Source organism: Mustela nivalis (genome assembly GCF_964662115.1).
Source record: "Mustela nivalis genome assembly, chromosome: 7".
NCBI classification, from domain to species: domain Eukaryota; kingdom Metazoa; phylum Chordata; class Mammalia; order Carnivora; family Mustelidae; genus Mustela; species Mustela nivalis.
In genome coordinates, this window is record NC_139026.1 from 18,786,928 (window position 1) to 18,808,562 (window position 21,635).

Sequence of the window (21,635 nt, forward strand, 5' to 3'; positions counted from 1 at the left end):
ACCAGACTGAATTCCTTCACATAGGCCCCGGTGATAGCCGCCTAGCTGCTCTGCCTACCTGTAAAGTTTCTCTCCCATCTCCCTGGCACGCAATCTGAATAAATCAGAAATCTTGGATTTTATTGGTTTGCCTCCTTTTTAAAGACGATAATACAGTAGTATGTATTTGTTTTCTGCATGGATACAGATTCCTCCTCCTGGTGTTCAGGACTCAGCCTTGATTCTGCACTTAGTTCCTCATGTCCCTGCTCTGCTGCATCTCCTTGAGGCTGCCCGTGTCTTCACACATGTGTGGTGCTGTTCTCCTGGTCCTCTTCCTCTCCCAGCCTGCCTCCTGTTCTTTCGAGCCCCACCTCTGTCTCCTTGAAGATCGTGGACAGTACACTCACAATGATTTTATTTATTTTTACTTTCTGTCTCCCTTTGTACTTGTAATGTGACTCACAACTTAGGTTTCTCTGTGTGTGTGTGTGTGTGTGTGTGTGTATGTGTTTAAGATTTACTTATTTTTTAGAAGGGGCAGGCAGAGAGAGAATATGCAAGCAGACTTCATGCTGAGTGCAGAGCCCGATGTGAGGCTCCATCTCATTTGCCTGAGATCATGACCTGAGGCAAAATCAAGAGTCAGATGCTTAACTGACTGTGCCAGCCAGGTGCACCAAAACGTAGTTTTTGATTACACAGGAGTTTATGGTGTCCTCATCTAATTTCTTAATCGAGCACAGAGACCTTATTACTCACCAATTTGTGTCCTGAACAGTGTCTAACATCATGCTTTCTTTCTGACACTTAAGTTATTTGTAATTTGAAAGAAAATCGTAACCTAAGTGCAGATATCGCCATCTTTACACTGTAGATTTGTTTCTGAATTATTTTGTATAAATAACATTTTTGTATTTGAGTTATAGTTAAATATATAGGAAAAGTAAAGTGATGATAACCTTTGACAAATTATAGCAAATTATCTTGATTTCTTGTTTTGCTAAATTTAGCTTTGTTTTTTTAAATTAGTTAAGGTACTTTGATAATGTTTTACCTGAGAAGAAAGAATGACATTATGTTAAGAATTATAACTCAGTTACAACATCTGTGGAGAGAATCTTGGATTTTTCCTCTAATTTTATAACATAGTAAAGACTTATGAGGTTGTGAGTTTTGATATAAATAAATTTTATATTAAACTATAGTCTTCTAAGCACTGTTTTTGAATTCCTACTTGGGCTTCTGTTTGACTGCCCTACTTAATCATTTGTTCAGTAAAGATTTGTGGAGCAACTGCTCAGTTTTGGTTGTTGTTCCAGGTAACAGGGAAATAGCAAAGAACAAAAGACACATCCTGGTCATTAGGGAACTTATACTTCTAGTGGACCACAGACTCCCTCTTTATTCTCCTCAGTTATCTAGATCAGGGATTGCCAAATTCTTTCTTAAAGAACCAGAAAATACATATTTTAAGGCTTTGTGGGCCAAGAGGCAACATGGAGGATATTATGTAGATATTTTGTATAAGTATTTAACATTTAGCCATTTTAAAATGTCAAAACCGTTCTTAGCTGGGGCCATACTAAAACAAGCAGTGGCTAAATTTTGGCCCTAGAATGCCAACCCCTGATACAGATAAAAAATTTGTATCCACATTTGATGTTCCATTTATCTCATTTAACCTTTTTCAAGTTCATCATTAAGAGCTGTTGGCTTTTTTCTCTTTCTGAAATGTGTCCTTCCTGCCCCTCCGATTCTGTGTCACTGTACTTGTGGTCTAGGCTCTGTAGAGTAGACAGGACTTCAGTAGTTGCACAGTCTAGTCCTGCAGCCTGGGCCTGGATTGCTCAGCAAAGTGGTTTTTCTGGTCAAGCTTATCCCTTTTGATTTATAGGAAACGAATTTTCTCCTGTGATAATTCATTTTGCCTTTGGACTACATTGACCTTTACAAGGAATTATGGAGTGCTTCCTTACAGCTTTCTCACACTGGTTAAATTGTACCCGTTGGGATCTTCCAGAACTAATGTAATCTCTTTCCCATGTGACATTTCTTTTCATTCCTATTCTTTTAGCTGTCTCTTAGGGGCTTATCTGTGTCCTAGTTTATTCTTCTCAGAGTGAGCTTTGGTTTCATTTGCTTTTATTTATTTTTTTATTTTTATAGATTTTATTTATTTTAGAGAAAGAGAGTGAGCATGGGGGAGGGGCGGAAGGAGAGAGAGAGAAAGAGAGAGTTTCAAGCAGACTCCACACCAAGCAAGGAGCCTGATGCGGGGCTCCATGTCATGACCCTGAGATCATGACCTGCGCTGAAACCAAGAGTCAGAAGCTCATCCGACTATACTACCCAGGCGCCCCATGGTTTCTGTTACTTTTAAAGTGTGTCAGCTGGAATAGAACATTTTTTTCAGGTGGTTCATTTGCAGAGAGAGCAGGACTGTTTGTTATTTTTTGAGTGTATACCATGTGCCAAGTACTGTTCTCAGAGCTGAAGGTGCAACAGTGAAGAAATGGACAGAAATCTTTGCCTGCATTGAGTTTACATCTCAACAGAGGGAGACACAATAAATACAGAATACAAGTAAATTATGTTTGCAGAAGACAAGTGGTGTAGAGAAAAATTGAGCAGAGGAAACTGGGTGATAAAGGCAGACTTACCAAGAAGGTGACTTCCAAGTGAAAATTTCAAGAATATGAGAGGGCCAGCAGCGTGAATATATGGACAAGGAGTGATTCATTTAAGTGGATGAGCCAGTGCAAAGACCCTGAGGCAGGGGTGTGTTTGGCATATTTCAAGAAGAGCAGAAAGGCCTCTGTGACTGGGCTATCTATGCCCATTAGTGAACAAGGGAAGGGGGCAAAAGATGAGCCTAGAGAAATAATGGGAAAACTGGTGGGATCGGCCCTGGCAGCCATGACAAGGACTTTGGCTTTAACTCAGAATGTGATGAGCAGGGGTGCCTGGTGGCTCAGTCTAGGTTAAGTGTCTGCCTGCGGCTCAGGTCATGACCCCAGGGTTCTGGGATCGAGCCCCATGTAGGGCTCCCTGCTCAGCAGTCTGCTTCTCTCTCCCCCCTCTGCTGTTCCTCCTGCTTGTGTGCTTATTCTCTCTCTGTCAAATAAATAAAATCTTTTTTTAAAAAATGCAGTGAGCAGTTATTGTAGGGTTTTGAGTATAGGAGTGATGTGATTTAACTCATGTTCCAAAAGGATCAGTCTGGCTGCTGTGGTGGGAATAAACTGAGGAGGGGCAAAGGTTGTAACAATTCAGGCAAGGGGGAGGGTGGCGTGGATCAGAGTAGTGGTGAGGAGAGGTTGGATTCTGGGCATTTTGAAGGTCAGCCCAACAGGATTTACTCATGGGTTGGTGTTGGGGAATACCACTTTTCTTATCCTAAGTCCTCCAGTTCAAAAGCACAGAATTACAGTGGAAATTCAGTATGGCCATAGTACATTGTTGACATACTGAACTCGCCCTGGACTTAAAACTCCTGTCTTTTTAAAAAAACTTAATATAGGGATGTCTGGTTGGCTCAGTTGGTAGAGCATGTAAGTCTTGATCTTAAAGTTGTGGGTTCAAGACCCATGATGAGGAAGGAGACCTATGAAAAAGAGAAGAAAAAAGAAACAATACACGCTAATGCTCAAAAACTTGCCAATTTATGCTTACATAGTTGGTTTTTGGTGCCAAGTTAAAGGTCTTTGTAGGAGGTTTCATTTTGCTAGGTTTGACTTGTTGCTCCAAATAGTAAGAACTTTGGGGAACTCCTAGTACGTTATTCAGAATAATTACTTCTCTGTCTGCTTCGTGTAAATCCACAAATTCTTCAAGCATGTCTTCTGTGTCTTCTAAAACTTTGATGGATCATTGAACAAGACAGAACCTATGGCAGACCTCTAAATCCTCTCTTTACATTGACAGTAGTTTTATGATTTCATTCTTTAATCAGAATTGGTTTATACTCCACCAAACTTGAGATCTAGGCTAAGTCTCTGTTATATCCGTAAAGATGACATGAGATGTCATTAGTTACCTTTGCTGAGATTATTTACAGATAGCTAAACCACATCTATTAGAATGCTCTGATCGACCAGTGCAGAACCTCCCATGTCAGTGGGGGTTGGGGGGAGCCAGGGAGGTGCATATCTGATAAATAATGAACTCCTACTCTTAATGTTCAATGCTTCCCTTAAAGATTAACAGTATACTGCAAAAGCTTTCATTTTTTTATTGCTCACCAATTTTGTTTTTTACAATACATCTGAGACTCTTGCCGAGAACTGACAGCCATCTTGCCAGGCCGGACCCTGCTTTTTTCTATGACCATTTTGCAGATTATAGCCCTCTGACCTCTCTTCTGTTTTCTAAGATCTGGGATCTCCATATGTCAGGATCAAGTTGCTGATTTTATTTGTCCCTCTCATTTAGGAACTCTCTCCCAGTTGGGCTGTGTCATTGGCCCTTTCCATCCTTAACTTAATCTGCTCTATTCAGCCTTACCAGATGAATATTAGGAATTCCCTGTGACCGTTGGGGAACCCTAGAATTTAAAGTCGCTCCCCGCTGTTAATCTAGATGCCTTTGGCCTGGCTGTCAAGAGCCCCCTCCTGGTTACCCTTCTTGTACTCACCACTCCCAAATGTTTTATTCTATCCAGGGTTTTTTTTTTTTTTTTTTTTTTTAATTAAATATGTTTGCTCTGACATCTGTGATTCTGTCATTCTATCATTTTCATGTTTCTGCTGCCTATATGAATTTCCTCTTCAGTACCGCAGAATTTAACATTTAATTGTGCACTGGTATTACATCATTCCCCTTTTGTTGGATGGGTTGAACTTGTCTCCCCCAACCACCTGTTTTTGAGACCATGTATTTTACTGCTATAACAGCTCTCAAAATATTTTGTAGTGTTTTTGGCAGGTATCATAGTTAAGTATTCATTGAAAACATGCTTGCTTATTGTATTCTTTATTGTAGTTGAAGATGCCCAGAGTGAAATATTTAAAGGAAACAGCAGACATACAGTTTGGAGGGGCTATTTGGTATGTTATTTTAAATTAACTGTATTTATGCAGTAGATTAGAATAAAAGTATAAGTAGTAAAGCTGTTTTACCTTGAAAGGCTAATTAATGTATACTTTTTCTCTGAGCCTGGCTTATAAGTATTAATGAATGCTGATTTAAGTAATCTTAATATTCTGATTTTGAGGCTATAAGTTTTCACCAGCCTTATGATGTGGAAAGTGAGTTGTTTTCCCCCTCTTATTTTAGACCACAGATAAAGAAGTCCCTGGGTTAGTGCTAATGCAAGATTTGGCTTTTCTGAGTGGATTTCCACTGACATTCAAGGAAACAAATCAACTAAAAACAAAATTGCCAGAAAATCTTTCTTCTAAAATAAAACTGGTAAGAGCATAGAAAACAGAGCAATGAGTATAGCACATTTCATTTAATGCATGACTCTTCTCTTGTGGTCCATTTCGTTATAGTAGAGCTGACAGTCATATGCACAGAGGGTCTCTTCTGCCACAGGATTGTCATGAAGATGGCTCTTTCTTTACAGAAGATCCTTACTCTTTACTTTTTATTCGGGCAAAAATTTAAGAGTCTTGGTTTGCTGGTTTCTCAGACAGAAACATGATTCATTTGTTTAACAATGCAACCTGTGTATTTATTAAGAGCCTTCACTCATAAAGGGAGTATGCTTCAGATATTTGGAATGGTTGATAATGTGAAACCTTTATTCATAAATAGCTAATCAAGCCACTAATGTATTTGGGGATTTATACCTATTAACTCTTCACACTTTGATGCCATTAGTTAGAGTTGACTTTGGAGGCTGCCCCTGAGACATGCCTTTTCCTTAACATTTATTGTTTTTAGACCCACTTGCCCTGTTGTATGGTGTTCTTTCCTTCTGACCTTATGTCAAGATACCTGTAGTTCTGTCAGAAGCATTGCAGATTGTAAAACGTGAATACTTTTCTTCTAGAACAGAACGCATAAAGATCTGGGCTCAGAATTTTTTAGGGTCTGGTTTTCTTCATTAAAGAACAAGGAAACATTCTTTGAATTTTGCCACATTGATCAGGTTCCTGACTCTTACTTCCTTCTGTTGGTGTCAGTTAACAATTGGAGGTGCAAGATGGAGATGGCAGGGCAGTGGTAATGGAGAGCCGTGTTCGGAGAGTTCTTACCTAGTTCCTGTCTTGACCATGTTTTTTAATGCCCTGCCCCATCCACAACGTTCCCTTTAACTTGTCAGAGAGTTCACAAGCAGGGGGAGCAGCAGGCAGAGGGAGAAGCAGGCCCCCCCACTGAGCAGTGAGCCTGATGCAGGACCCTGGGATCATGACCCCAGCTGAAGGCAGCTGCTTAACCAACTGAGCCACCCAGGCATCCCAAGAATGACATTCTTGAATCTGTTTATATGATTGCAACTGTAATATTTTTTTTTAAATTATTTTTAATTATTTATTTATTTATTTGAGAGAGAGAGAGAGCATGAGAAGGGGGAGGGTCAGAGGGAGAAGCAGACCTCCCGCTGAGCAGGGAGCCCAACCTGGGACTCGATCCCGGAACTCCAGGATCATGCCCTGAGCTGAAGGCAGTTGCTTAACCAACTGAGTCACCCAGGCGCCCTGTAATATGTTTTTAAAGGAAAGAAGGTTCATGACGTATCTCTATTCCCCAGTCAAGTTTGACTTTTCTTTGCCTGCTGCAGCTGCTTCCCAGTGTTTGCTGACACACACACGGGTGGGTGCTGCCAAAGAATGCCAGTCCAAGTAGTTGTTGATCCTACCCAAACTGTTTTTGGGTAGTATGGAGTGTGGTGTGTGCGTAGAGGTAGGGTGGGGTAATAACTTGATTTGGATGAGGAGTACCAATAGGCTCTGCGCACAGTGATGTGCCCCCTTGTACTGTTCATTCACTGTCCAGAGATTTATTTGGATTCCCAGACTTGTCTTTGTGGACGCTAGCACCTCCTCAGAGGGTCAAGCTAATTAGCCATAACATTCATTACAGGTCATTTTCATGATGCTAACACCTGCAATGAACTTCAAGGATTAGAAATTCTGGTTTGGGGAGATTAGAGAGAAAATGAGAAAGGGGAAGAATAGAAGGGGAGTGGATCAGCATTTAAAGCTAATCCTTCAAGTGACTGACTTTCTGTAGGTTCCTCTTCCTGGTTTTATTTTGAATACCTTGAGAAAGAAGTTTCCTGTCATTGGATTCCTAGGCCATTTAGAGTATGAGCTTTTAGTAAATGTCTGCTTTGTGCCGGGACTGTGTTAAGGATCACTGAGTGAATAAAACATTTACATAATTTTGGGGCACGATCACTTCCAAGTAAGTGTTTATACGAAGTGGTGTAAGCATACCTGGGTTTTAGGTGTACTGGTGCACGGAAGGCTTTGTAGAATACAAGACATTTTAGCTGGGCCCTGGACACAGCAGCCATTCTCCCAGCAGAGAAGGGGGTGGGAAAGACCATTCCTGCAAGAGGGAACAGCCTGAGCAAAGGGCTGGAGGTTTGCAAGTCAGTGGTTTCCAGAAAACCAAGGCAGCTATTTTTGGCAGACAGCCACCAGACGGGGATTTTCCTGGTGCTGAGATTGGGAAAAGAGATTGAGGCCAGATTGGGAAAGATCTGATAAGGAGCCTAACTTTATCCTGGAGGCAAGAGGCATCCTTAGGAGGAGCCCTTGATCTGTTTCTAAGGAACATAGTAGGTGAAGGTATGGTGGTAGAGATTAAGCAAGATGAGCCTGGGCAGAAAACCAGTTTAGCCACTGCAGCCATAGCCCAGCAAGATGTTCAGGTTCAGCAACTGTCCTGGAAGTGGTGCCAGTAAAGAAAATGGTTCTAAAAACATCTGCGAGAAACACTCAGCATGACCCTGTGACTTATTAGCTGTTGGGGAGAGGGAAGGAAAAATGAAAGGGGAAGTGGATGTTAGTAGTGAAGATGGAAGTGATGGCTTTAACCACATTCCTAGCCTCAGTAGGAGAAGCAGATTTTTTGGGAAGGAAACTGAGAGCTCAGTTTGGGGTATGTTGTTAGAGGTGCTTTGTGGCATGTGGGAGGAAGGGGTTATTAGACACTGGACTTTAGGACCTGAATGGGGTAGACTGTCTTGCCCTCCCAAGGTTCTTCAGGAGGCCTTGGCCAAGGCCTGTGGCCTCCACCCAGTGCTCAGTTCTGCTCTGGAGGCCCTGCCTGGGTACGAGCAACACAAGATGGATATTACTTGCTCACCTCTGTACCCCTAATGATTACCATACGGCTTTGCACTTAGAATCACGTTTTGGAGGCAGTATGTGTGCATGTCAAATATTCAAGTAGCAAAGTAAGATAGGTGAGTTAGCAAGGAGAGTAGTACAGACCTCCAAAGTTGGCATGTAGAGGCAGGTAAAGTCTGTGTAGATCAGAGACATGGGGGAGGTTCCCATAGAGAAAGAGGCTGCATGGATCCTTGAAGGCTGCCCAGGGTGTTGACTCTGGCAGGAAGGACAGTGCTGGGGGGACGGGAGCGCATATTGTCCTTCCTGAACTTGGTTACCTCCGACTTCTGTTCAGGGCACATTCAAGGTAACAGATAATTGTAATAACTGTATTAATGCCCCTTTTAGTGACTTGCCTGAAACTGTGTTACACACCTGCTCTTATAAAGTATGGTACCCTTTGTTTTGGTTTTACTCCTAAAATAGACACTTCCCATAGATTAAAGCAACTCTGGAACTGACTTAAGTTTTAGAAAACTCTTGAGTTGTCAAGTTACTGGAATGAGTTTGTTTTCACTTGTATTAGAGGCATGTTTTTTCCCCTAACCTTATGCTACCATGTATAGGTGTATCGATCCATTATGCTAGATAATGCTCTAGTAACACATACCCTGAAATCTCTGGCTTAAAAGTAGCAGACCTTTACTTCTCAGTCATCTTGCCTGTTGTGGGCCTTCAGTGGGTGGGTGTAGTTTTTCTCTTTGAGAAACTTGTAATTTAAAGAATTTAGATAAACTTAATAATTCCATGTAAGAAGCTGTGAATGGAAGCAGCTGCCCAAGCTAATCCAGCATTCAGTATTTACTACACCCACTTTTCCTTACCACCGCCTCTCTTCCTGCAGATGTCCATGACTAGGGTGCCACCTAGTGGCTAGCGGAGGATACTTCTCCCTGCCCTTTTCACCACTCACAACTTGGTTGATTATGGTGGCAGAAAAGGTTTTTCAACATAGAAATATTCCCTTAAGCTCTTTAGTTTTCATGGCTCTAGTCAGGAAAATGTCTATGAAATTTCAAAGTATTTGTATAGAAGATATTAATATAAGGGTATCTGCCCAATAAAATTTAAATTTGAGTATTAAAGTACTACATTCATTAAAAATTTAGTGATTGTTATGTTTCACGGAGCTCTCAGAGGTGCTGCGGGAGCCACTGTGGGAGGGAAGGATGGAGCAGGGGAAGGCTGGGGCAGGCAGTGAGACTCAGTAGATAGTCGGATAGAAGAATATTTGTCCTGCCTCCCACCTGCCCCCCACATACTGAGGCAGGATAACAGCAGTGAGAGCTGACCTTCAGTGAGTGCTCAGTATATACCAGGTGCTGTCAGGGTGAAAGAAAGTAATCAGTCAGGAAGATAGTACACACCTTCGCATGTATGCACCCAAACACCCACATGCAGTTTGTGATAAGGGGGAAAATATAAATGAAATTTCAACTTGAACTTCTCGTTTTTGACATCATAAACTCAGGAAACTTGGAAAGATGAGCTAAATTTAGTCAGGTAGCATATATGAGAGCTCAGGATGAGCTCATAATAATTTGCATTTGCTCTGCAATTAATTAATTAACTAATTAATTAAGAATCTGGCCCTGTTAGGAGAGTCAGTTCAGCAGAAGGAGTTCTCACCCCCATCTTTTTAAGCAGATCTGGTAGTGGTAGAAAGCCTATTTGTAAAACATGATGTTTATAGTCATCTTAGACTGATGACTTCTTTGAAAGCTCTGCCCCAGAAGGTGCTTTTCCTATGGAGACTGTTCAAGCATCCCTGTCAGAGACATTCCTCTTAGACGTGACTCACAAAAGTTTGGAGACTGTGCTTGCAGGCTTGTTTCTACCAATCCCAGCAATGTTACATCGCAGGGTTTCCTCCAGTATAAGCAGACTGGTGATATTCTAGAACAGAGGTCACAGCTGGTGACCAGTTGTGTTTTGTTTGAAAGCAGGACAATTGAAAACATTTGAGCCAGCATTGAAAATGGGGAGATTTCATAGAACACATGGGGATTCTGGCCTTTTAGGAGATCTTGCTGCACTTGTCAATACTGAGTATTGACTGCGGCTTTTGGGTTCGGCCTGAAATGTCCCATGTGCCAGAACTCCACCACTCCCTCTGTTTTACATTACCTGGGTTCTTCCACTCATTTGGGAAGTGTGTCTGGCCTGTTTACATCTTCTTTTGGTGATCATAAGCTTACTAGTTCATAATCTATATAGAGAGCCAGAATTAAACTTTAAACATACATAATATAGATTTAAGTATGCATTATACGTGTTATATACATTTAAAGATTAAAAATCAAACTGGGAATTTAGAGGTGTCTCTTTTTTGAGGCTCAGTTTTTCTACATGTAACCTTTTGTTATTTTACAGTTACAGTTATATTCAGAAGCCAGTGTAGCACTTCTAAAACTGAATAACCCAAAAGAGTTCCAAGAACTGAATAAGCAGACTAAGAAGAACATGACTATTGATGGAAAAGAACTGACTATAAGTCCTGCATATTTATTATGGGACCTGAGTGCAATTAGCCAGGTAAGGGAAGCAGAGATCCTTTCTAAACCCTAATCAAGGGTTTAGATTTATGGATTTATAAGTCATTATATTTGAAGGAGGAAGAGGACTTACAGAGAGTTGAGTTGATTGGAACTTTTCTAATTTTCTAGTCATTGCCATTGGTTAATATTAACTGAAGTGCCCTAGAATCAGATCCAAGAACCTTCTCTTTAAAAAAGTACAAAAGAAGTGTTGGGTATTTTTGTTGTTTTAAATATGCTTAGTGTTTTGCATTTTTTGTGATGTTCAAATGTAGGACTCAGTCTTTAGAAGTCTGCCAGAGCACCCTGAGAGCAGATCGGGCAGAGGGGACAACCAGGAGGAAAGGTGTGACTTAAGCGGTATTTTACATTTTCACATGTGAAATGTTCTTTTCAGTCTAAGCAGGATGAAGATGTTTCTGCCAGCCGTTTTGAAGATAACGAAGAACTGAGATATTCACTGCGATCCATTGAGAGGCATGCTCCGTGGGTTCGGAATATTTTCATTGTCACCAATGGACAGATTCCATCTTGGCTGAACCTTGATAATCCTCGAGTGACAATAGTCACACACCAGGTCCATGACTTTCCATGTCATCACAAGGCTGTGGTTTCCTTTTCTGTCCTTCACCTATCCCTAATTTTATTCCCTTTTCCCTCATCCTCCCCACCTCCATCCCCTTTGACTGTTCTACTTATCTCCCTTCCTTCCTTCCAAAAAGGAAAACAAAATGAAATAATTCTATTCCACCCTCTTTTTCTCTTGCCTTTGTTGTTGTTTGCTTAAAGGATGTTTTTAGAAACTTGAGCCACTTGCCTACCTTTAGTTCACCTGCTATTGAAAGTCACATTCATCGCATTGAAGGGCTGTCCCAGAAGTTTATTTATCTGAACGATGATGTCATGTTTGGGAAGGATGTTTGGCCGGATGATTTTTATAGTCACTCCAAAGGCCAGAAGGTGAGTGCCTGAGAGGAAAGGATGCCTAGCTTAGAAGTCATTTAGAAGTTATAAACAGATCAGGAAAACAGTATACATACTACTCTAAATACAGTTTGGGTCAAATAAGCATTTTTGAGTGCTAAACTCAGGAGAGTTAACAATTTGGGAGGACAAAAAATGTTCCTTAGTAGTTTTTTGCTTCCCTACATTGTCAGACACCCAGACCGCACCTCCTGTATTTTCTACTACAGCAATAGCAGAGAAAGCAAAACCACTATGAAATACAACATCATCATTAGAACATTAGCAAAATGGCCAAGATAAAAAGTGAGTTCAATTTTCCGCTTACGGACATGGGTGTAATTTCATGTAGGGCAGCAGTCTCCCTTGACGTTGAGAGGTATGATTGAGAAGTCGTTATGAGCACAGAGGGGCCAATAATTGAGGATGGTCCTGGGCAATGATTACGTGTGTTTCCTGTCTGCATACTGGGGACACTAGGAATACCCCTGTGGCCCTGTTAGGATTCAGTGAAAAGTTGGAGAATTACTACCATAAACTTTAAAGTTACAGAATCCTGCAACTGGAAATGCTAATTGCACAAAACTACTTTTCCTCTTGCTGTTCATGCCACCCCAGTGTGCCCCTTCTCTCCGTCCCTGTTCAGTTGCCTCCTCTGTGTTTGTAGGGCTGACAGGGTGAGCTGTGGCTTGGCAGGAGAGACAGACAAAATCAGTAACTAGGAACAGTGATTTCGATGTTGGCAGGTGTGCCCTCAGTGGGAAGGCATGGCTGCCCAGGAGTTTGAAACCAGACAGGGCTAGATTCCCATCTGAATTAAGTGAACTTTGAAGAACAAGTAAGAGTTAACTAGATGAAGAAAGGCATTCCAAATAGATGGAGCATGCAGAGGCATGGGGTGTATTTTTTAAATTAATTTATTTTAAAAGGTTACCACATACCATGTCACTCACTTTAAAAGGCGAGTTCACAACTTAGAACACTGCGCTAACATCATTTATTGCAGGACCTATGCACGGAGATAAGGGTATTGAGAGTTCATCTGACAAGATCATGGGTAAACACATTGAGGAATTACATTTAGGAATTAGAAATACATTTAGGAATTAATGACAGTTGTCACAGAAAAGCAGTGAATGTGTGATATACTTTCTACCTGCTTTGGCACACATTTGTACTTAAGTCTGATGTGTTGCTTTTTTTTAATTTCAAGATAGATTATAAACCAATCCATGAGTTGAGTCCTTGTCTGCTTTCCTTGAGTCATGAAAAAGAGCAGATGTGCTCAGTAAGAGTCATTGACGTAGCAGGACTCTGTAAACTGCTGCAGCAAACAGTGTAAAAATACACCACGGGGATGCGGGTGGCCGGCCCAGGGAGAATCGTAACCTTTACTGGAGGCTCCGTTTCTTTTCCTATTTTTTTTTAAAAAAGGAATCCTAATTTGAAATTAGAAAGTGTCTATATTATTTTCTTTTTGGCTCTGTCATAGGTTTATTTGACATGGCCTGTGCCAAATTGTGCTGAGGGCTGCCCGGGTTCCTGGATTAAAGACGGCTATTGTGACAAGGCTTGCAATAATTCAGCCTGTGACTGGGATGGTGGTGACTGCTCTGGTAATGATGTGCTCACATGTAATTTATTCATGTTTACCGACTTTTTTTCATTCATATCATCACTGAATAGGTATAGTGAGTTAAACATTCTTCCTGTGTTAAAACAATACATAGAGTAATCCATAGATTGTGGATGTAATGACTCACATTCCCGGTGGCTCGGTTTTTTCATATTCTCCATTGTTGAGGGCATATTCCCAGGCTGGCCCTGCACTTCAAAATGCCTTTTATTATGTGAAATTAAAAAATCAGGAATATCTTTAACTATGTAATCTCAAGAGCAAGAATCACTCTACCTGGTTCTTAGGAGCTCAAGGCTGGTGGCTTTCAGCAGCAGCTTTCTGTCTGTGATCTCTTCAGCATCTCTCTCTTACATGGTTATATCTGTATTTGTTTATAATAGCATGTTTTTACATTTATTGATTGCCTTTCAGTTTATCAAGCATTTGAGTTTATAATGCATTTTCCTTTACCCACTTGAATTTCTCAGTCACCTAAGAAGGAGACAGTATGTGCACAGATATTACCATCCCTATATTCCATATACAGAAACAGATTTGAAAAAGTGCGAAGTATTAGAAGAAACAAAGCTTTAAGTTGTGTTCTGTCTGATGCACTTTTGAAAAATGTAAGCAGCCTCAGTGAGAGAACACAGACATGCCAAGAAGATCCGTGCAGTCCAGAGACGTCAGCTCCTAATAGAATGTTAAGGTTCGATGATGAGGCTGGCACCCCATATTAGACACGTTTTGGCAGTTCTGACGGTCCGCCTTCAGAATAATCTCCTCCTGTTTCTCTGCTCCTCCACATGCACCTCCACATGCCCCTGTAGGCCAGTTTGTACTTCAAGGTTGCACAGCTCTAAGTGCCAAGGCCTGGTCATTCCATGCCCAGTCCCCTGTCAAGTGATTTTTCCCTTTTCAGTTTGTCTTCTTCTTAAGATACATGAAAATTTCTGCTAAAGAATGGGGTGAACCTTTTCTGACTGAAATGCAGGCATCAACCTTGATAGCACTACTGAGAAAGAAGGAACAGTCCTTTTCCAAGATAATAAGCACAGTAAAATTCTGTCTTCCTCCTTCCCCTACAGGTAACAATGGTGGGAGTCGCTATGCTGCAGGAGGCGGGGGTACCGGCAGTATTGGAATTGGACAGCCCTGGCAGTTTGGCGGAGGACTAAATAGTGTCTCTTACTGTAATCAAGGATGTGCGAATTCCTGGCTTGCTGATAAGTTCTGTGACCAAGCTTGCAATGTCTTGTCCTGTGGGTTTGATGCTGGCGACTGTGGGCAAGGTATATTTAATCACGTAAAAAGATACTTAGAGTAAGGGGATCAAAATCCTTGATAAGTAAAGGGAGGTGTGTATTTTTGTTACTTAAAGTAATTATTCTCTATGAATCCGTTGCCCATCATTGCATCCAGACCAGGTGTAAGTGAGAAGAGAGGACACAGATCTTTTTTTCGTTTTCTTTTTTTTTTTTTTAAGATTTATTTATTTATTTATTTGACAGAGATCACAAGTAGGCAGAGGCAGACAGAGAGAAAGGGGGAAAGCAGGCTCCCTGCCAAGCAGAGAGCCCTATGTGGGGCTCAATCCCAGGACCCCGAGACCACAGCCTGAGCCGAAGGCAGAGGCCTTAACCCACTGAGCCACCTAGGCGCCCCGAGGACACAGATCTTTAAAAAACAGTAGACACTAGAGCTGCATCTTTGCCTGTTATTGCTCCAGTCTGGCTTATTTTGTACGAGGCAGATGCACCTTCATTGAAAATATATGGCAAAGGTTTGATTTAGAAACAATAGAAAGAGACCAGTAATACACTAAGTAAGAATGGTTTGAACTCTGGATCTTGATAGCTTTTCCCTGGAGGTCATTTTGGCAGAAGGTTCTATTTTCTCAAATGGATACAAAGATGAGAGTTGATCAGTGGAATTTACCCTCTCTCTTTAGTCAGTTAGACTCAGCATTCCACGTTGATAGTAGTGATTGCTTTGGATAATAAAGTGAGCCCCCATACCAACAGCTCTTGTGTTAAAATGTTTAATTATTCCGAAGTCAATGTAAAGTCATTCTTAGAAAGTGAAAATCCAAACCCTAAGAATTAAAGGAAACGGAGGTGGAAATTCCTCATTTTGAAAGTCATGTTTGTGTTTTTTCCTCTAGATCATTTTCATGAATTGTATAAAGTAACTCTTCTCCCAAACCAGACTCACTATGTTATTCCAAAAGGTGAATGCCTGCCTTATTTCAGCTTTGCAGAAATAGCCAAAAGAGGAATCGAAGGTGCCTATAGTGACAACCCAATAATTCGACATGCTTCTATTGCCAATAAGTGGAAAACCATCCACCTCATAATGCACAGTGGAATGAATGCGACCACAATACATTTTAATCTCACATTTCAAAATACAAATGATGAAGAGTTCAAAATCCAGATAACAGTAGAGGTTGACACAAGAGAGGAACCCAAAGTGAATTCTACGACCCAGAAGTCTTACCAAAATTTGGTTAGTCCCACAACACTTCTTCCAGAGGCGGAAATACTGTTTGAGGATATTCCTGAAGAGAAACGCTTTCCAAAGTTCAAAAGACATGATGTTAACACAACAGGAAGATTCCAGGTGGAGGTGGAAATTCCCTTGGTAAATATTTCACTCCTTCCCAAAGAGGCTCAGTTGAGTCTCAGTAACTTGGATTTGCAGCTAGAACGTGGAGACATCACTGTGAAAGGATACAACCTGTCCAAGTCAGCATTGCTGAGATCATTTCTGAGGAGCTCACCAGGTGCTGAAGTAAAAATAAATCAAGCTTTAATAACAGATGAAAGAAATGACAGTGTAGAGGCCCCTCTGGAAAAACAGGTTCACAAAAGCATCTTGCCGAAAAGCTTGGGAACATCTGAAAGATTACAGAGGTCGACGTTTTCAGCAGTGACAATGAAAGTGAATGGTCACTACCAGAGTCAGAATCCACCCCCGGACTTAGAAATCGAAGAAAAATTTAAATCTGAAATTCTGATCCAAAAAGTAAGAGGTGGAAGTGTATCAACAGAAAAACTCTCATCTCGGATTGTTCCACTGGAAAAGCAGATTACAAAAGAAAAGAAAATCACAGGGAAAGAAAGAGAGAAAACCAGAATGGAGGAAAATGCAAACAACTACGTAGATGTTAATGAAGTACTACCTGGAAGAAAACTGCAGCATTATACAGACAGTTACCTGGGCTTTTTGCCATGGGAGAAAAAAAAGTATTTCCAGGATCTTCTTGACGTAAGTTATATCCAGCTTTCATCTTTCCCATGCTCAGAAAAATAAATAACCTTGTAAGGGGTAATTATATAATAATAGGTACTGTTTATTCAGGACTTCCTGTGCCAGTCACTGAACTAAATGCTTTTTCTTACATGCTTTTATTGCCCCAACACCCCTAACAATAAAAATACCTTATAAGGTTATCTACTAGTATGATCCTCATGTCACAGTTTAGGAAACAGCTTAAGCTAATGTGAATGAGTAAGGGAGTAAGCTGGGGGCATGCCCTGAGAAAGTAGTAGAACAGGGATGGTATCTTCACTTGACATATTCTGATTTCAAAAACAATGCTTCTGCATATACTGTGTGAGTCAGATCTGATTATTTTTCTAATTTTACTGATTAAAAAAAAAAAAACCCCAGGGTGCAGATAAATTAATTAGTTTCCAGTGTGAGCCAAGCCTCAGGGTTCAAGTGCTCACTCTCCTGTACCATGGTCTCCATGGTGCCATGCTGTCATCTGTCCATCTGCCAAGTGCTGTCACTGTGTTCACTGCAGGGGAATGCAAGACTATTAGAACACAGCTAGGAGGACAGATTTGTGAGTAAATAATTGTAGCGACGTGACAGAGGTCTCCCGAGGTTGCGCAAGGAGTCCAAAAGGAAAATTTCTTACTTTGCCTAGAGGTATTAGAGAAGGCATCCATGAGGAGCTATCCTCCTGAACTATTTGTGAGGATAGTTCCTGTCAACTATGTGGGAATTGACAGACCACCCTGTCTGTGGTCAAGGCTGGATCATGAACAGAGCACAGCCATGAGTAGGTGTCAGGCTGGGAAAAAAGAGGCTGAAGAGGGGAACTTCCCTCACTGTCTTTGGAGAGTATCTTATCCCTACAGTAGTCATTTACCAATTGAGTGAAGGACTGCAAAGTTCTTACCTGTGATAATATCCCTTTCATTATTACTTTAAATTAAAAAATATTATAGACTAGTGGCAAAAATTGTAAGCAATCCAAAAAATATACAGTAAAAAAGGGAAAGAGCTTCCTCCTTTCTTCCTTTATTTTCTTACTTGAAATAATCACTAGGAATAGTTTGGTGGGTATTTTTCCAGTATTTTTATATAGATATGCAAATATACAAACTATATTAATACGTCTTTTGCAGCAGTGTTTTGCAGCAGTGAACTAGCACTACACATACTACTCTGTGGTTGCCTCTTGATCCGGTAGTATGGGAGCAAACCCATGCGAGTGTCACTGTGTTTTTTAAGAGCTGTTTGTTTTGCAATTACAAGTAGTGTTGCAGTAAATATTCTTGTACGTATAGCCTATTTTTGAGGAAGTTTCTACTTATGTAGGTGGAATTTCTAGGTTAAAGTTAATATTTTTTTTTACTGTGCCCTTCTAGAATGCCATACCACTTCATACTGCCACAGTATACAAAAGTGCTAGTTTCTCCATAGGCTAACCAACAACAGTATCAATCGATATTTTTTCACCAGATTGAGAAGCAAAAATATTCCATCTTCGTAAAGTGTATTCATATATTCTCTTAATATTCTTTGCCCATTAGTTTTGCCTCTTACTGATTTTGATTTTGACAGGGTTCCATCTTTGAATTTTATAATATTAACACTGTTATATGGTGAAACAATCCTTTTTTTGGTCCTTCTGTTCAGAACTCAAGTGCTTACTGCTTAGATGTCACCAGTAGAAATAACTTGATATTGAAAGTGCTATTAAATTGATCAGTTAGTTAATTAATTTTTATTTTTAAAGTAGGCTTCAATATGAGGCCTGAACTTAACAACCTGAGATCAAGACCTGGGCCAAGATCAAGAGTCAGATGTTCAATCAACTGACCACCCAGACGCCCCTGTCAAACTTACTTTCAAATAAATTTTTTAAATACTGCCCTGAATTGGCTATGAAATTTCATGCTTGGTGACTAGTCCTTGAAAAATACCCTATAAATAGACCTCCTTTGCCCAACTGTTGTTCATAGACCAGTGCTGGTGATACTTTCACTGAAATTGAGTTTAGTCCTACTCTTAGGATCCTTAAAGTGATCTGCTGGTGCTCATTTATTTGTCACAGTTCCTGGCTAGGTATATAAAATACTACTTAAACAAAGTACACCTGTGCAGTAAACATAATGCTATGTTACATGGAATTCTCTTTTCAGGAAGAAGAGTCATTGAAGACACAACTGGCATACTACACTGATAGCAAACACACTGGAAGGCAGTTGAAAGATACATTTGCAGATTCCCTTCGATACGTAAATAAAATTCTAAACAGCAAGTTTGGATTCACATCTCGGAAAGTCCCTGCACACATGCCTCACATGATTGACCGAATCGTTATGCAAGAACTTCAAGATATGTAAGTCTTGCTTATTGTGTGAGTTGCTTGCACGTGCTTAGAGTTAAGTCTGCTTACAGTGGACGTCTTTGTGGTGCTTGATGTATGGCTCTTAACACGTGACAACTGGTATGTTGAAGGTATCAGCGAAAGAAATGGGAAAGAAGATTCTAACTCCACAAATGTTGGAATATATTTGAATACAGATTAATGTCTATATATACTTCAAGTATCCAGAGCTCAGCTCACTGTATGTTATGTTTGGACAGGTTCCCTGAAGAATTTGACAAGACGTCATTTCACAAAGTGCGCCATTCGGAGGATATGCAGTTTGCCTTTTCATATTTTTACTATCTCATGAGTGCTGTTCAGCCACTGAATATATCTCAGGTTTTTGATGAAGTTGATACAGACCAGTCTGGTGTCTTATCTGACAGAGAAATCCGAACACTGGCTACCAGAATTCACGACCTGCCTTTAAGTTTGCAGGTGTGTTTTGTTTTGTTTTTCTCTTCTGAACCTTCTCTTTTCTTTCACATATTTTGTTGTAGTGAAAGTAAGAGTAATTCTTAATATTTAACAGAGGTATTCACAACTAGTCCATTTTTAGTGCCAGAATTAAAGCCAAATTTGAGGTTCATATTTTATAAGAGTACATTTTTAGGCCTGAAGTAGGTGTTCTGCTATTATATTATGTGGAGAAGAGCCAGACCATCCCTGCATATAAGATTCTCGTGACAGGTTCTTTCAGGAGCTTCAGGTGTGGCCCACTGGATTGTTGTCTCAGCCAGGCCTGGGTTGTTGAACAGTCCCCTTGGTCACAGCATCCTGTAGTCCTAGGAGTAGACGACTTGTTAGTGGAGAGTGCCAAGATGAACCTGACTGCAGGACCTCCCATCTGGGGCTCCCCCTGACTAAAAAGTGCCTCATAAGCCAGTATGTTCTACTTTGAGATGAAGATGAAATATTTGTGTTTGTATTACCTCATTCTGTTCTTTTGGGGATGTTTTTATTTTAGGAGTCATGTAATCAAACTCCCCTTGAAGATAGCATTTAAAGAAATTTTGGAGACTTTCACATAATTTTTATTTTTAAAACCACAGTTATTACTTGTACATATAAGGTTTATCCTTTTATTTTGCTTTATTAGGATTTAACAGGTCTGGAACACATGCTAATAAATTGCTCGAAAATGCTCCCTGTTAATATCACTCTGCTAAATAGTGTTCCACCAACTCAGGAAGCATACTATGATCCCAATTTGGTAAGTGGCATGAGTTCCTTTGTGTAACAAGGAAGTATATCCTTATCAAGTATTATCTGTACCGGTTTTGTATAGCATTTCAAACACATGAAGTAGACTCTATATTTATCTCTTTGGTAGACAGCAGAAGTTCAGATAATCCGGAATCATTCATATCTTTTCTTTCTCCTATCTAGTGGATGTTAAGCTAATATTGAGATTAGTTGCTAATATTCTATAATCAGACATCTGTTCATTAAGGACAGCAGAGGATAGCCAATGAGAATACTTCAGAGAGTTTTGCTGGTGTTCACTCTCACTCAAGACTTCTGTTTCCCCCACCTGTACTTTCATTTCTGTCCTTCACTGTCTTTTCTCCTCCCCTTTCCTAGCTTTCTCTTATAAACTTTGTGTTCCTAGTAAGACTTCACAGTTACCAGGCCCCTGCGTTTACACAGAACTTGCAGAAATGTGTTCCTCCCTAAGGAAGGTGATTTATACTAGCTTTCTGGCATGAGATTTAGAATCAGCAAATACCCTTTTAAGAATTAAGTAAAGGCTGCTTGCTAATGTTAATAAGTTAGGCTTGAGGTTCATACAAATAAACTACTTGGAACATGAATACTAACAGCATTTGTTAGCATTACTCGAATGAACTCTTAGCAAGGTGTTGGCTTCATTACTGTAATTAACTGTGATTATACCTAGGATAAAGTATTTCCCAATTAGGTTAAGAATGACAAGTTAGCTTATGAGTATGACATAGACCAGTTCATTACAATTTATGTTAGAAATTTATTCTGCCAGTAACTTACAAGACTATTTTAACAGTGTATAGCAATGTGTGATTAAAATAAAAATTTATTTACAAAAACAGGCAATTAGCCTGGAGGCTATTTCATGCCAATTTGACTTTTTCAAATACTGCATTAAAGTATTTGTCTTGATTAGGAGTCTTTGGTCCCTCCTTAAATTTTGCCCTGAGGTTAGTGCTTCAACCTATCCCACCCAGGTCTTGGCCTGATGCATTGTTTGTATTTTCTCTAGCCACCAGTCACTAAGAGTCTAGTAACCAACTGTAAACCAGTAACTGATAAAATCCACAAAGCATATAAGGACAAAAACAAATATAGGTAAGTTGTACATACATTTTCTCTGTTTAAGAATAATTGTAGGAGTCTGGCATTTTCATAATTTTTACAATAGTTTATCTCCTGAGCCCCCTTTTAAAATTTATATGAGGTGGTTTTGTTTAGTAACACCAAAAGAGTAAGTCATTCTCAGGATATTGACTGTTTAAGTTTTATAAAATACTTTTCTTATTTAAATTCTGTTTTTATTTCCATGTAAATATTTATACTCTTTAAAATATGTTTTGATAATT

The 21,635-nt window shown here is 40.1% G+C and overlaps 1 protein-coding gene across 2 annotated transcripts in view; it reads left to right on the forward strand.

The window, feature by feature from the left end:
- The window catches only part of GNPTAB (N-acetylglucosamine-1-phosphate transferase subunits alpha and beta), a 76,146-nt gene that overhangs the window by 39,521 nt on the left and 14,990 nt on the right, over positions 1-21,635 (forward strand). For both annotated transcript variants that reach the window (XM_082739118.1, XM_082739119.1), the window contains 12 exons: positions 4,963-5,027; positions 5,257-5,391; positions 10,644-10,805; positions 11,205-11,384; positions 11,597-11,767; positions 13,263-13,386; positions 14,477-14,680; positions 15,553-16,658; positions 18,830-19,029; positions 19,278-19,497; positions 20,159-20,272; positions 21,299-21,384. In XM_082739118.1, coding sequence (XP_082595244.1) covers positions 4,963-5,027; positions 5,257-5,391; positions 10,644-10,805; positions 11,205-11,384; positions 11,597-11,767; positions 13,263-13,386; positions 14,477-14,680; positions 15,553-16,658; positions 18,830-19,029; positions 19,278-19,497; positions 20,159-20,272; positions 21,299-21,384 — 2,767 coding nt within the window. The remainder of the gene's footprint in view (positions 1-4,962; positions 5,028-5,256; positions 5,392-10,643; positions 10,806-11,204; positions 11,385-11,596; positions 11,768-13,262; positions 13,387-14,476; positions 14,681-15,552; positions 16,659-18,829; positions 19,030-19,277; positions 19,498-20,158; positions 20,273-21,298; positions 21,385-21,635) is intronic.